The sequence below is a fragment of the Bombus fervidus genome, chromosome 17 (assembly GCF_041682495.2).
Source record: "Bombus fervidus isolate BK054 chromosome 17, iyBomFerv1, whole genome shotgun sequence".
NCBI classification, from domain to species: Eukaryota; Metazoa; Arthropoda; class Insecta; order Hymenoptera; family Apidae; genus Bombus; species Bombus fervidus.
The window spans coordinates 3,835,896-3,847,325 of NC_091533.1; the positions used below are offsets into that span (position 1 = coordinate 3,835,896).

At 37.4% G+C, this 11,430-nt stretch overlaps 4 protein-coding genes across 11 annotated transcripts; 1 reads left to right on the plus strand and 3 right to left on the minus strand.

Moving 5' to 3' along the window:
• Positions 1 to 59: 59 nt before the first annotated feature.
• On the minus strand, positions 60 to 2,800 carry Scp1 (Sarcoplasmic calcium-binding protein 1). Of its 4 annotated transcripts, XM_072020047.1 has the most exons (6): positions 2,487 to 2,800; positions 2,236 to 2,324; positions 1,248 to 1,414; positions 1,048 to 1,177; positions 866 to 969; positions 60 to 321 (listed from the first exon to the last, which is right to left on the minus strand). In XM_072020047.1, the coding sequence occupies exons 3-6, from the start codon at positions 1,368 to 1,370 to the stop codon at positions 193 to 195; spliced, it is 486 nt and encodes a 161-aa protein (XP_071876148.1). In that variant the 5' UTR covers positions 1,371 to 1,414; positions 2,236 to 2,324; positions 2,487 to 2,800; the 3' UTR covers positions 60 to 192. The 4 variants fall into 4 exon arrangements, with proteins under 4 accessions (XP_071876148.1, XP_071876150.1, XP_071876147.1 ...); XM_072020049.1 differs by lacking the exon at positions 2,236 to 2,324 and having other exon boundaries at positions 2,503 to 2,800; XM_072020046.1 differs by lacking the exon at positions 2,236 to 2,324.
• A 474-nt stretch (positions 2,801 to 3,274) lies between these two features.
• On the plus strand, positions 3,275 to 8,847 carry Chld3 (Chitin and LDLR binding deacetylase 3). Its single transcript, XM_072020039.1, has 10 exons — positions 3,275 to 4,251; positions 4,762 to 4,896; positions 4,975 to 5,079; positions 5,200 to 5,343; positions 5,420 to 5,602; positions 5,686 to 5,824; positions 5,895 to 6,016; positions 6,098 to 6,327; positions 6,419 to 6,589; positions 6,654 to 8,847. The coding sequence occupies exons 1-10, from the start codon at positions 4,203 to 4,205 to the stop codon at positions 6,930 to 6,932; spliced, it is 1,557 nt and encodes a 518-aa protein (XP_071876140.1). The 5' UTR covers positions 3,275 to 4,202; the 3' UTR covers positions 6,933 to 8,847.
• Lsm7 (U6 snRNA-associated Sm-like protein LSm7) lies at positions 7,007 to 7,857 on the minus strand. The gene is made up of 3 exons (XM_072020050.1): positions 7,721 to 7,857; positions 7,377 to 7,560; positions 7,007 to 7,308 (listed from the first exon to the last, which is right to left on the minus strand). The coding sequence occupies exons 1-3, from the start codon at positions 7,724 to 7,726 to the stop codon at positions 7,169 to 7,171; spliced, it is 330 nt and encodes a 109-aa protein (XP_071876151.1). The 5' UTR covers positions 7,727 to 7,857; the 3' UTR covers positions 7,007 to 7,168.
• Positions 8,001 to 11,395, minus strand: LOC139996030 (uncharacterized). Of its 5 annotated transcripts, none has more exons than XM_072020043.1 (7): positions 11,053 to 11,367; positions 10,904 to 10,977; positions 10,620 to 10,651; positions 10,426 to 10,536; positions 10,142 to 10,352; positions 9,714 to 10,070; positions 8,001 to 9,623 (listed from the first exon to the last, which is right to left on the minus strand). In XM_072020043.1, exons 4-7 carry the CDS (start codon positions 10,461 to 10,463, stop codon positions 9,180 to 9,182), a joined length of 1,050 nt encoding a protein of 349 aa, XP_071876144.1. In that variant the 5' UTR covers positions 10,464 to 10,536; positions 10,620 to 10,651; positions 10,904 to 10,977; positions 11,053 to 11,367; the 3' UTR covers positions 8,001 to 9,179. The 5 variants fall into 5 exon arrangements, with proteins under 5 accessions (XP_071876144.1, XP_071876143.1, XP_071876141.1 ...); XM_072020042.1 differs by having other exon boundaries at positions 10,874 to 10,977; XM_072020040.1 differs by lacking the exon at positions 10,904 to 10,977 and having other exon boundaries at positions 11,273 to 11,395.
• Between the last annotated feature and the right edge of the window lie 35 nt (positions 11,396 to 11,430).

The window sequence follows — 11,430 nt, forward strand, 5'->3', positions numbered from 1 at the left end:
ACAGATTTAACAAGCGTGGAAGAACAGTGCTGGCAAGTATTTCTTATAGACCAAAGATCTTACAATAAAATAATGGATTTATTGTGTATCATACATCTTACATAAATTAATAATAATAATTAAATACAACAGGATTGTCTTTTGTACGTGCAACGTGAGAATCGTCATTCATTCCGAAACATATGTATTTAGTTAATCCATCGCATGCAGGGGACCAAACAGATGAACTGCTGGGCAATTTTCGTCCGGGTTGCCAAGGAATTGCGCGTACAATTCTTGATAACGCGATAAAGTTAGTCCTCCGCGCCTTCGGTCATCATCCTGCGAATGAATAAACTATTGAACAAGATAAGAAACGAATAAGTTCATCGAACTATGTAGCATTTACGTTCCTATGTTCATGGAAGCATAAAATATTGTAAGATTACACGAATGTTAATTTATGTTAAGAGTAGAATCAAATCGAAATTGTACGATAGTTTGTTCTACAAAGACCTTTAACGATTGGTACATGCTTCCGTTGACTACCGGAAATAAATTACAACCACCAAACTTGGCAAATTGTCAAGCTATTGTTCTTTATGTTAAATTTAAAATTAATTCAATTGTATCCGTGACTTTATTAATTCTTTTCTCATCCACGATACTGCCAAGAATACATTTTACTTACAGATTTTCTAAAACTATTCCTAAAAGATAATCTTATGTTCCCCAAAGTAATAAATTTCAGATCAGATTTATCAGATTGAATGTATCAAAAGCAGTTCTATGTATAGATGCAATACAACAGAAAGGTTACATAGCAGATAAGATCAGGCGATCTTTAAATCGTTACCCCTCAAAGTGATTTCTAACATGATCTTACATTAAGAAGATTTTGATAGGCTTCGTCCAAAATATTTACGTTGTCTACAGGAATCCTTGTTACGCAATTATAGCGAAATTCGTCGGCAGCGATTACACCGTCGTCTAAAAACGAAAGAATAATTAACGTATTAATGATACAACAACGAGATGAACGACGAATCGATTTACGTATGTGCACACCATTTAAATCTACTATTTTAAAATGACTGTCGATAAACATTTTCATCGCTTGTGGGAAATCTTGATAGTCTCGTCCGACGCAACTTCTTTGTACTGCTTCTTTGAACTCCTCGATAGTTACAATACCATCCTGAATAAAAAAAATGCAAATGAAATTGATAGAAATTGGTAGAAGCAATCTAGCATTTTATTGATCTTACTTTATTAAAGTCGGCCAGCTCAGCAATTTCTTCCCACAAAGAAAGCATAATGTGCAGATTTTCCTGATAACGACCGTAACTAAATTCTCCTTTTCCCTCGATCAAAGTCATCTTAAGAGCCATGCATTCGAAATCGTGTTTCTCCAATATGCCATTATTATCTGTGTCTGAATACGATAAACATCGTGAAAATTATCGATCGTTAGTCGAGTTCATATTCGCGCAAAGTATAAAAGCCAATGCGTGTATGGCAGCCAGTTAATCAATCGGATGGTGCCAATTTATTTTTAAGGAAATTTTGTTATTGTATAGCTGGATGCGCTCCAAATATTTCACTTTTTGGCAGAGGTCGACATTCATCACCAAGTGCACGACCCCCAGATGCATCGTCCGATTTAATTCGTATTTCACATTCAAAGGATAACCGTTATGAAATTTCATCGATCGCTCGATTGAATCAATTATCGATTTTATTCGCGTATCGATATTACGACTTTGTGTTATCGACTTTTCTTATACATCGACTATTACGAACTCTTACGAGCCAAATTATCAAATATCCATGTCTGTTAAACTCCAAATTATGATTCGAGTCGATTACGATCAATGAAAAACGCACCATTTTTTGTAAATAGGCTGGTTCATTATCATGTAATATGATATTAAGTTTACGATCGTTACAACGTCATAGGGTGTTAATGATACAACGTTTGCATACAATCAGGACACTTATTAAGCAAAACGTTGAAAAAAGAGATCAGGCAGATTGTTCCATGAAACAAATTAGAGCTAAGCTTAAATTTGGCATCAACCAATTGCAGACGTTACGAAGGCGGCATGGTATACTTTAAAGTCAACCTACATCCTAAACATGCATGACAGTCTCGAAGCCAACAGAATTATTTGTTCGTTCCGTTCCGTTTTTTCAGAACTCAGGTACAAAGCTGCTTATTTTATATTCCGTACATAGAAACCTGTTAGTACGTACAAGTTCGCTTCGAACAGGGATCAATGGTCGATACATATTTTATGTACTTTTCCTGCGATGATGCTGAAAGGAGGAAGTCCCACAAGGATCTATCAGTTTCACAGAAATCACACATTAATATTTTTATTGATAATTGGACGATAACAGCACTCTGATAAACATGCTCTCAACTTAAAGACAATAATAACATTATTTGTGCAATAGCCAAGGTACGTACACGCACGCTCTATCGAAAATAACCACGTACTAACCGTAAAGAAATCTTACAATGAAATCTACTCGATTGTTCCAGCTGTAGGCCATTATCCGACAAGTCTGTCTGTCAGTAGCAAACTTATTTCTCTTTCTTCGCCACCTTTTTTCTCCTTTTTGATCGCGCTTGATACTTTCTTCCTCCCAATATTTTTATCGAAAACGAATCGATCGGATGTACAAAGGCAATTAGAACGCAAGGTTATCTCGCTGTTGTCCGAATGAGAGGGAAGACACAAGGGGTAACCGCGAGATGCGTATGAAGAAACTGATTCGAGAGGATGGTGGTTTTGCACTGAATTCGAGTCGAGTTTCCTCGAGTTGTAGCTAAGTTTAGAGTACCCCTCCTTAGAGAAGGACGACATGGTAATACGGCTCACGACACAGGGAAGGGGCTCAGGTGGTGCCGGTGTCACCATGACACAGTCACCGAACTTGCCTGAAAGTAAATCGCTTTCGCCAGCTTTCATTGGCATCTCTTCTTCGTGCTTATCTCCCTTCTTTTTCATCCTTTAGTCCAGACAATTTCATCGATTGACAATATCATACGATATTTCTTTAGGTTTCGTCTGTTTTTACATCGTTGAAGCTAATCAGATATAGCGTAAGAAAATATCGCAATTAATCCAAAATCTATGTACATATTACACAAATGATCAAAATGCAATCTATCTAGAAGAAATGATCGCATCGTGTAAGTTTATAAGATGATAACGATTTGATTTTTTTCTACCGATTATTAGACGATTATTACCTTAGACAATGCAATAATTACAGAAATATCAGAAAAGTTGCCGTCTCTGGTAAATCATAAGTTATATCGTTCTTTGACGACAGTTAATTAGGACTGCCTGTCAACGTTAGATCTGACAAACGTCATTCGTGTTATTTATGTTCCAGTTTACACGCAGACAGTTCGATGGTAATGTGAGAAGTCTTTTATTTTTTGGGAAGAGAAACTAAATACAGAGATAAATGGTCCATTTCTAAAACGATAAAGTTAACGAGATGATGCACATTGATCGTGACATTGATTTATACAAACTAAGCGAAGCTACGATATTCAAGGCTAACGGAACAGCTATTACAGTACAAAGTAGCGATTAGGAGCGAGAGGGAGATCTTTTAAATATATCTCCGAATTGTACGCAAGCAAAACCGTCATCTGGAACAGATTGACCACGTCGACAAAGTTGCTTAGCACGTGTGTTTTCACGCTCCGACCTTCTGAAATCCCAATGCTCGTCAAAACAGATCAGCTAAACAGAAATGATGTATACATGTCTATTGTAAAACAATAAATTTATTGTAAGGTTGCATCATCGTTCGTTTGGCACGCCAAAGAAAATCTGTTTCTCTCTGCGTTTAGATGTGAAATGTCGAAAACCGTTGCTCGTGCTTTCTCTAATTTTCGACCGGTTGCGTCCACGGTCTCGCTTTTACGGTTGCGTGCATTATGTTGGAAATAAAACTAGACACAGTATGTTGCATATAAATTGTCTGATAATCGAATGGCAAAGAATTTGTCCGTACACATTTGTCCGTTGCTCTACATTTCCCGATCTACGCTTAGTGAAAATAAGCGAGGCGGAAGATGAACGGGCAAAGCGAATACTCATCATATAAGGCACGGTTCTGGAAGGAGGTGTCAGTTGGAAAGTGCGAGCTCTCGTACGAAGAACGAGAAACGGAACGTTTCGGTCTGAGCGATCGACATGAAATCGAAGCTGCGTTCTCTGTTCCTGCTCGCGCTCTTCTTTTCCGGTGAGTCTCGCCATTCGTTTGTTATTTCAAGATCGACCGCGATCATCGCCCGCTTTCCGTATGATTTATACAGAGCGAGACGTTGATCCATCATGAGTTAATTCAACGCTAATTTCAACTTGGGAAAACCTTTGATCGCTACCAGTGTTCGTAAGATTTCTATCTATCAAACGCAGCATCGTATACCTTCGAAACGGATAAGCTTCCGCGGTCAAACCGCGACGCATACCGGAAGTTTCACTTCCGTTTTTGCCACTCGGTGAAAATATATCGGGGCAAGTAACAAGATTTCTCTTCCAGAATGATTGTTTCCAATGATTCGAAGGGACTCGTGAAAGTTTTATAACATAGAGTTGGCTAGTTAGACCAGTTGTTTCGTTGCAAATTTGGAACAATACGCAGTGCGCGTCGCGTTCTATATCCATTCAGCATATTTAGCTCACCGAAGAGACAGAACGAAGATAGTTTTGGCAGAAAGTCGGAGTTCGATTGAATTTCCGTATATTTTAGCGAACACGTCACTGGGAAAAGAGAAATCACAAGACACACCGTGTATCGACGATAACAAGTTTTATCGAAATCCCAATGCACCGGCGCATAATGTTTGGTCGCCTGCCGAATGTGCCAAGTATTATCTTTGCTTAGGTAATTCTGTATACTGCTATTGTATTACGTTTCATCGTTTGCGAGATCGACGCGTAATTTCAATGGATTTTTTCGCAGATAACGAAGTATTTGAATTCAGATGCTCTGAGGGTTTGCTGTTCGACGTTTCCAGACAAGTATGTGATTTCAAGGCGAACGTCGACAACTGCGATGTAATGTCAGGTACAGGCGATTTGAAATTTTGTAAGATTAGAAAGGAACGCAGATGTAGTTGAAGGATAGAAGGGATGCGTTATCGATTCACATCGGGTGGTGATTGGAAATTCTTTAAGCGTTTTACAGAGTCGCAACCACCGAGACCGCTCCTCGAGGACGGTGATTGCGGAAAGAAACATTTAGCTTGCGGCGATGGCACGTGTTTCCCAGCTACGTACTTCTGCGACGGAAGCGTTGATTGTCCAGATGGTTCCGACGAAGCCTGGTGCGGTAAGAATACTGTTTAACGATACAAAAATCGGGCATTTTCCGATGCAACCGATGCACAAAGTATAATTTTTCGTAGATATTCAAGATGATCCAAACGGCGCGCTACCTTGTAATCCGGAGCGATGTCAGTTGCCGAATTGTTGGTGCTCCAAGGACGGTACGCAAATTCCTGGAAATTTGACGACATCGATGGTACCGCAAATGATAACAATTACATTTGATGATGCCGTAAACGCGGAGAATTTTGAGGTTTTCTCTAGTAAGCGCAATACTGTTTTACCAAATACGTACTCTCATCCGGAGAAAGTCGATCATTTATCTACCTTTTGCTTTTGCTTCTAGAAATATTTTCAAACGATAGGAAAAATCCCAATGGATGTCCTATTCGAGGAACTTTCTACGTCAGTCACCAGTATACTAATTATAGAGACGTACAATATTTATGGAACGTTGGACACGAAATCGCCGCGCACTCCGTCACGTAAAAATTCTTTTTAGAATTGAACGGATGATCTCGAGTAACACATGCGTTAATAGTTTCAATTATATAGGCATCGAGGACCGGAAGATTGGTGGTCGAGAAATGCCACCATCGAGGACTGGTTCGACGAAATGGTCGGAGTGGCGAATATTATTAATAAATATGCTGCAGTTCGTTTAGAAGATATCAAAGGCAAGCAATAATTCCTTCGAGAACATTAAGTTTGACTATGTCCTTTTAAAGATCTTTGACCTGCGATAATTGACGCAATAGGTTTGAGAACACCATTTTTACGAGTTGGTTGGAATCGACAGTTTTTAATGATGTCAGAGTTTGGATTTGTCTACGACTCGTCCATGTTAGCACCGTTTTCCAATGTACCTGTATGGCCTTACACATTGGACTACAGACCTCCGCACAATTGCGTAGGTCTCGAGCAATTTTGTCCGACTCGTGCGTATCCAGGTGTTTGGGAACTACCAATAAATCAACTTTTGGCAGCTGTAAGCTTTTATAATTTGTATAGTTGTATATTGCAACGTACAGCATATTACGAATGGCAAGGAAAATAAAGAAAATAATTGCCTTTAATAGCAATACACTTGCGCGAGAATGGATTCGTGTCCTTCGGACTTGTCAGGTGAAGATGTATACAAAATACTGATGCTGAATTTTAAAAAACATTACCTTAGCAACCGTGCGCCTCTGGGTCTACATTTTCATGCATCTTGGTTCCAAAATCCGTCGTACTTTTACGCATTCAGTGTAAGTAAATACTATAGTTCTGACAACATATTTCACAGCTACTATTCATATCAATCAATTTTAGAAATTTATGGACGACGTACTGCGATTGAACGACGTCTACTTCATAACAACTTATCAGGTAATCGAATGGATGCGTAAACCAACATCCTTAAATGCAATTGAAACGTTTAAGCCGTGGCAATGTAACTGGAGAAAATTCCAACCGTTCGAAATCGCTTGCAATTTACCAAATAGTTGCAAATTACCGAGTAGAGTTCTTAAATCGTATCGCTATTTACATACATGTTTTGACTGTCCTAAAGAGTATCCTTGGTTGAGGAATGAATTTGGAATGGAATAATATCAAACGTTGTGTACAAAGCAACGTTATTGCTAAAGACAAATTACTAAATTATTTATTTAAAAGAGCACACATTTATATTTTTGTATGAAAATCGTGTTTATTTGTTATATATCTTGATATAGTTTACAGTGTGAAATAAGTTATATTTGATTACATTATAAAAAATTAATTGAAATCAGATTATTCAAGAAATTTTTTGTCAAAGATAATAATCAAAGAAAAAACAATAGTTTTTAACCTTCTTGTTGTATAAAAGGATTTTGGATAGATTCCATTCCGTCTACTGGACAAATAAGTACAACGGATGTACCCCTACATACAACTAAACCTAACATACGAGTATCCTGATTTAATTTGTACGGATCATCGGGATCTAAAGAAACAAACGCATCAATAAATATCTATAGTCATATAACGAAGCAATACAATTAGTGAAATTACCTCTCAGGTATTCTGTGGTATTATCCAGTACCAAATTGAGAAGAGGATCATAGCCTTTCAAAATCCCTGCAGCTTCTCTTCCGCCGGCGAACTTCACTCTAATATTTTTCTCTAAGTATTTTGAAAGATCAAGAATACTTTCTTTCTTTTTTCTTTCTTTCGGTTCTCCGTGAGCATTTTGTTGCTATAAAGAACACAAATAAAGTTGAACGGCTTGCAGGTTATGTTATTAAAATAACGAATCTTTACCTGTTTTGCCGCCTGTAAAATATCAACATACCGATCATCAATGGATTTTTTATAAACGAAATTTTAATATCAAAAACGATATTTCTTATACTTACAGACATTGTTTGGCTTTCTTATAAATCGGCAATGTTACACTACCGTACTAGCATGCGAGTACGACGCATTTTAAACTAACGCTTAAATTAGAGGTTAGATCCCTTGTTTGGATTTTTCAAATATCGATTCTCGATTTTTTCCCGCGCTTTACAATCGTTCTATGTTTAAACGCTTAAATTATTGATTGTTATCATCCCAAAACTAAAGCGGAAGATCTAGATACTGCTTTTAGAGGATAACATAACGAAATTGAGGAAAATATTGTTAATAAAGTATAAAGATATTTCAAACATCTTTATTATTATAACGTTAATTGTTGTTCAAATGGCAACAATGGGAACGGTAACAGTTGCAACAATTTCGTAAAAGCTTGGATTTATTTCATATCCGATTTATAAAAAAATACATGTTGATACAGGGTGTGTGAGTGAATGAGTATGTAGTACTCATCAGTTAAAGTGACCGTTTCTCATTTACGTATTTAAGAATAAAGTTTATGATCGTAACAAATGTTTATTAAATTCTATGATTATGAATGGGATTCTCGTGACACGGCAGATTTATCGTTTCTTCCTAACTGTTCGGCGCTTATATCGATCTCACTCACCTCGTTACATGCGTATTATTCTGCGTCTTTCGTTTCATATCTATCATTTCAATTAAAATTATCAATACTCTGGCTATCGTTGTGCTTGCGATAACTTTCCTTTCATAAGCTTTTTTTTTTTTTATTGTTCAATAGAATTGATATTGTACATCGACTCGTGAAAATTTGACTCTTCCGTGTTTCATTCACACTTCAACTCGTACTATTTTAACTCGTATATTGTCCTTAACTTCTTTCTGGCTGGCTGCTTTTGGATGGACACTGTATTACTGTATACTGTATACGATTAAAACTTATCGATGCAATAAATAACTTCTTAACTTATATCTTACATTTACACATATTACCGTTTTTAGGCAGAAATTAAATTCGATGTATAAAATACATACTTCGACCAAGATTTCAACGAGCAAGGCTTAAATATTTCTAAATAAGATCTATCATTGTAACGTTTCATGTAATATGTTCTTCGTGTTTCTGTAACTGTTCTGTAAGTTAATTATATGCTATTTCACAGAGCTTAAAGAGTACATTATCATTTATCGTTCTATCGCGTACCGCTTCGGTTTTAAAAGACTCGCTAGAAAAAGGGAAAGATACTATGGCACCTGCTGTCTGTAAAACGAAAAATTATGTTACAGCAGTAAACGTTTCTCTTTTCTAGGAGCACAGGCAATATCTGTTTTTGGACGAAATCAATTACCGAAGTTTTACAGACAGTAACTTTTCGTACAAAGTTGCAATAAAGAGTTTACCAGCCATGTTAAAAATATAGAGATTATGTAGGGTGACATTATCTGGAATAGATTCCTTTCTTAATACGTAAACCCGAAACACGTTTAAACCATTCGTCATGTTTGCTGTCGGTCTTCTTCTTGTTCGGATAATAATGGAATGTTGTTCAACTGATCCACGTTATTGCTCTCCGTTTCATCTTGTTCCGAAAGCAAAGGAACTACTTGCCGATTATTATTATCTGTTTCGGAAGGTCGTCTACTTTGTCCAGGCAAAAAGGACATTGGTATTGTGCCTGATGGTGTCGTTGGCGCCGATCGCGACATCCATCGTTTAGTCTTGTTCTTCGAACTCGAAGGTCCCAATGGCATATACATTTTTCCTCGCGTCCGTCTAGTTTTACATGTTCCAATGTCCCCTGGACTTAGAGGCCGTTGCGTAGAGCCGTTTGCATTTGACGTACATAAAACTTGTGGCCGATTCTGGTAACAAGATAAAACAGTGCTATGCCCACCAGGTAGTTGGGGTAGCTGTTGAATCTTGTCTAACAATTCACGTAACTGAAAGATAGCATGAAGTGTTGAAAGGAATATTTCAAATATAATTATTTTTAAAATTATATGTGTGTGTGACTCAGATGTAATAAATACCTCTATCGTTGGACTAGTAGCCCGCGGTGGTGAACACGGAGATTGAGCAGCTAGACTCGATATGTCAGAGGTAGTCCTATGATTAGCCAATGATACAACCGATCCAACATCAATATTATCCATTCTCGCACATTCTACTGCGGACAACTCGTCAACGCTATTATTACACGAATATGGTGGTGGAATTATTGTATTTGCTTCATTCACCATATTACAGATAAAACTTGAACCTAACGAATCTAGCGTGCTTGCATGTGAGAGTGATCTGAAATAACGCATTACAAATCCTGAGGTTCCTTTGCCAGATCCTTCGTCATATCCAATAACTAGTGGGTACAGATTTGGCTTGGCCGTAACCTAAAAATTGAGTATACTAATATAGAATCAGGAACAACACAAATATATCACATTATATATTACAAATATACCTCATTATATGGAGGTGGTAGTGCTTGAACAAAGGAACCAGAGCGGCTGTAACGTGGTGGTGAATACCATGATACTGAAGATCCTCTGTCAGAAGAAGTAAAATCTTCTACTATTTCTGGCGACCAGGCACGATGATGACACGAATGGTGGCGCTTCCATAACCAGCAGCCACATGCTGCTGCTATAGCCAATCCAACAAGCACCGCTGCCCTAATAGCATAATGTTTGCAACGGGTATGATTTTTTAGGAAAGATTAATAAAAGCAAGGAACAAGACACTGACCATAAATACCAATATGTCCAAATCAAGAAATTAAACATGTCTGATGCAGAGTGCAGCTGAAATACAGCGTAACAACAGCCACCAGAACAGCAGTATTTTGGAGGAGAGCAGCTAAAAATTACAAGCTAATCGTTACATGTTTATTTTACAGATTATATAAAGTAAGTTAAAACATAGAAAATACAAAGACTTACACGTGCCCCCCATTGCACAGCCTAGAAGACACCTAAATATGAATGAAAAAAAGGTAATTGTTATTTAATAAAAAAAAAAACGTTAAATTAAATTTAGATTTGAAGAACATCTATTACATCTAAATGTTACACATGCTTGTTTCTAAATATTTTGTGTAATTTTCTCTATAGATGAGTAATCAGTTAATAAATGAAGAAAACTAAATATTTCGAAAAAATTCCGAATTGTTAATGAAAAGTGTCACGATACTTGCTATACCAAAATTCCATCAATACTCTCGTACCCGTCAGAGATCATCCGACTACAAAGAATTATATCCGCCGCGAGGAAGTATACGATGCAACAATTAGTCGTACACTGTGTCAGTTCGATGGAGAAAAATATAACATTTTAAGTTGTCATAAAAAAAAAGCGAATGTAGAAAAGACTTACGCATGAATGAGAAACACAACGAACAAGAGTTCATTGTATAGGCCCTAGGCACGGACGAGCCGTGCGTAAAACCGATGTATTGATCGACCTCAGGTCAAGCAGAATAGAACAAGGAGACACTGGTACACAAGATATGCGCTAACATTCTACAGAGCTATAGCATGCTGCAGCGGTTTACGAGAGCTGCATCATTAAAACGGTTCTTCATCGTCGTTCTTACTTGATCGACGAATAGCGTCAGGAGTGCTGTCATCACGGGCACAACGAACACGCGGCCTACAGCTTGCACCATAATTCTAACACGAAATGCATGCCACCGCGCCACCTTATATATGTAGTTCGATTTTCTTTATGATATATCTACCAATAGCTGCAGAA

Bases quoted from the DNA above. Each gene is read 5' to 3' on its own strand.
- LOC139996030 (XM_072020040.1), bottom strand. From the start codon at position 11,344: ATGGTGCAAGCTGTAGGCCGCGTGTTCGTTGTGCCCGTGATGACAGCA. The intron at 10,537-10,619 runs GTAAGTCTTTGT...TGTAATTTTTAG, and splicing joins CTGTGCAATGGGGGGCACGT to CTGCTCTCCTCCAAAATACT. The intron at 9,624-9,713 runs GTATTTATTACA...GCTATCTTTCAG, and splicing joins CTACTAGTCCAACGATAGAG to TTACGTGAATTGTTAGACAA.
- Chld3 (XM_072020039.1), top strand. From the start codon at position 4,203: ATGAAATCGAAGCTGCGTTCTCTGTTCCTGCTCGCGCTCTTCTTTTCC. The intron at 5,080-5,199 runs GTACAGGCGATT...AGCGTTTTACAG, and splicing joins CAACTGCGATGTAATGTCAG to AGTCGCAACCACCGAGACCG. The intron at 5,603-5,685 runs GTAAGCGCAATA...TTTTGCTTCTAG, and splicing joins GAATTTTGAGGTTTTCTCTA to AAATATTTTCAAACGATAGG.
- Scp1 (XM_072020046.1), bottom strand. From the start codon at position 2,538: ATGGCCTACAGCTGGAACAATCGAGTAGATTTCATTGTAAGATTTCTT. The intron at 1,415-2,486 runs GTTAGTACGTGG...TATCGTATTCAG, and splicing joins CATTGTAAGATTTCTTTACG to ACACAGATAATAATGGCATA. The intron at 1,178-1,247 runs GTAAGATCAATA...TTTTTTATTCAG, and splicing joins AGCTGGCCGACTTTAATAAA to GATGGTATTGTAACTATCGA.
- Lsm7 (XM_072020050.1), bottom strand. The intron at 7,309-7,376 runs GTAATTTCACTA...TTGTTTCTTTAG, and splicing joins TACCACAGAATACCTGAGAG to ATCCCGATGATCCGTACAAA.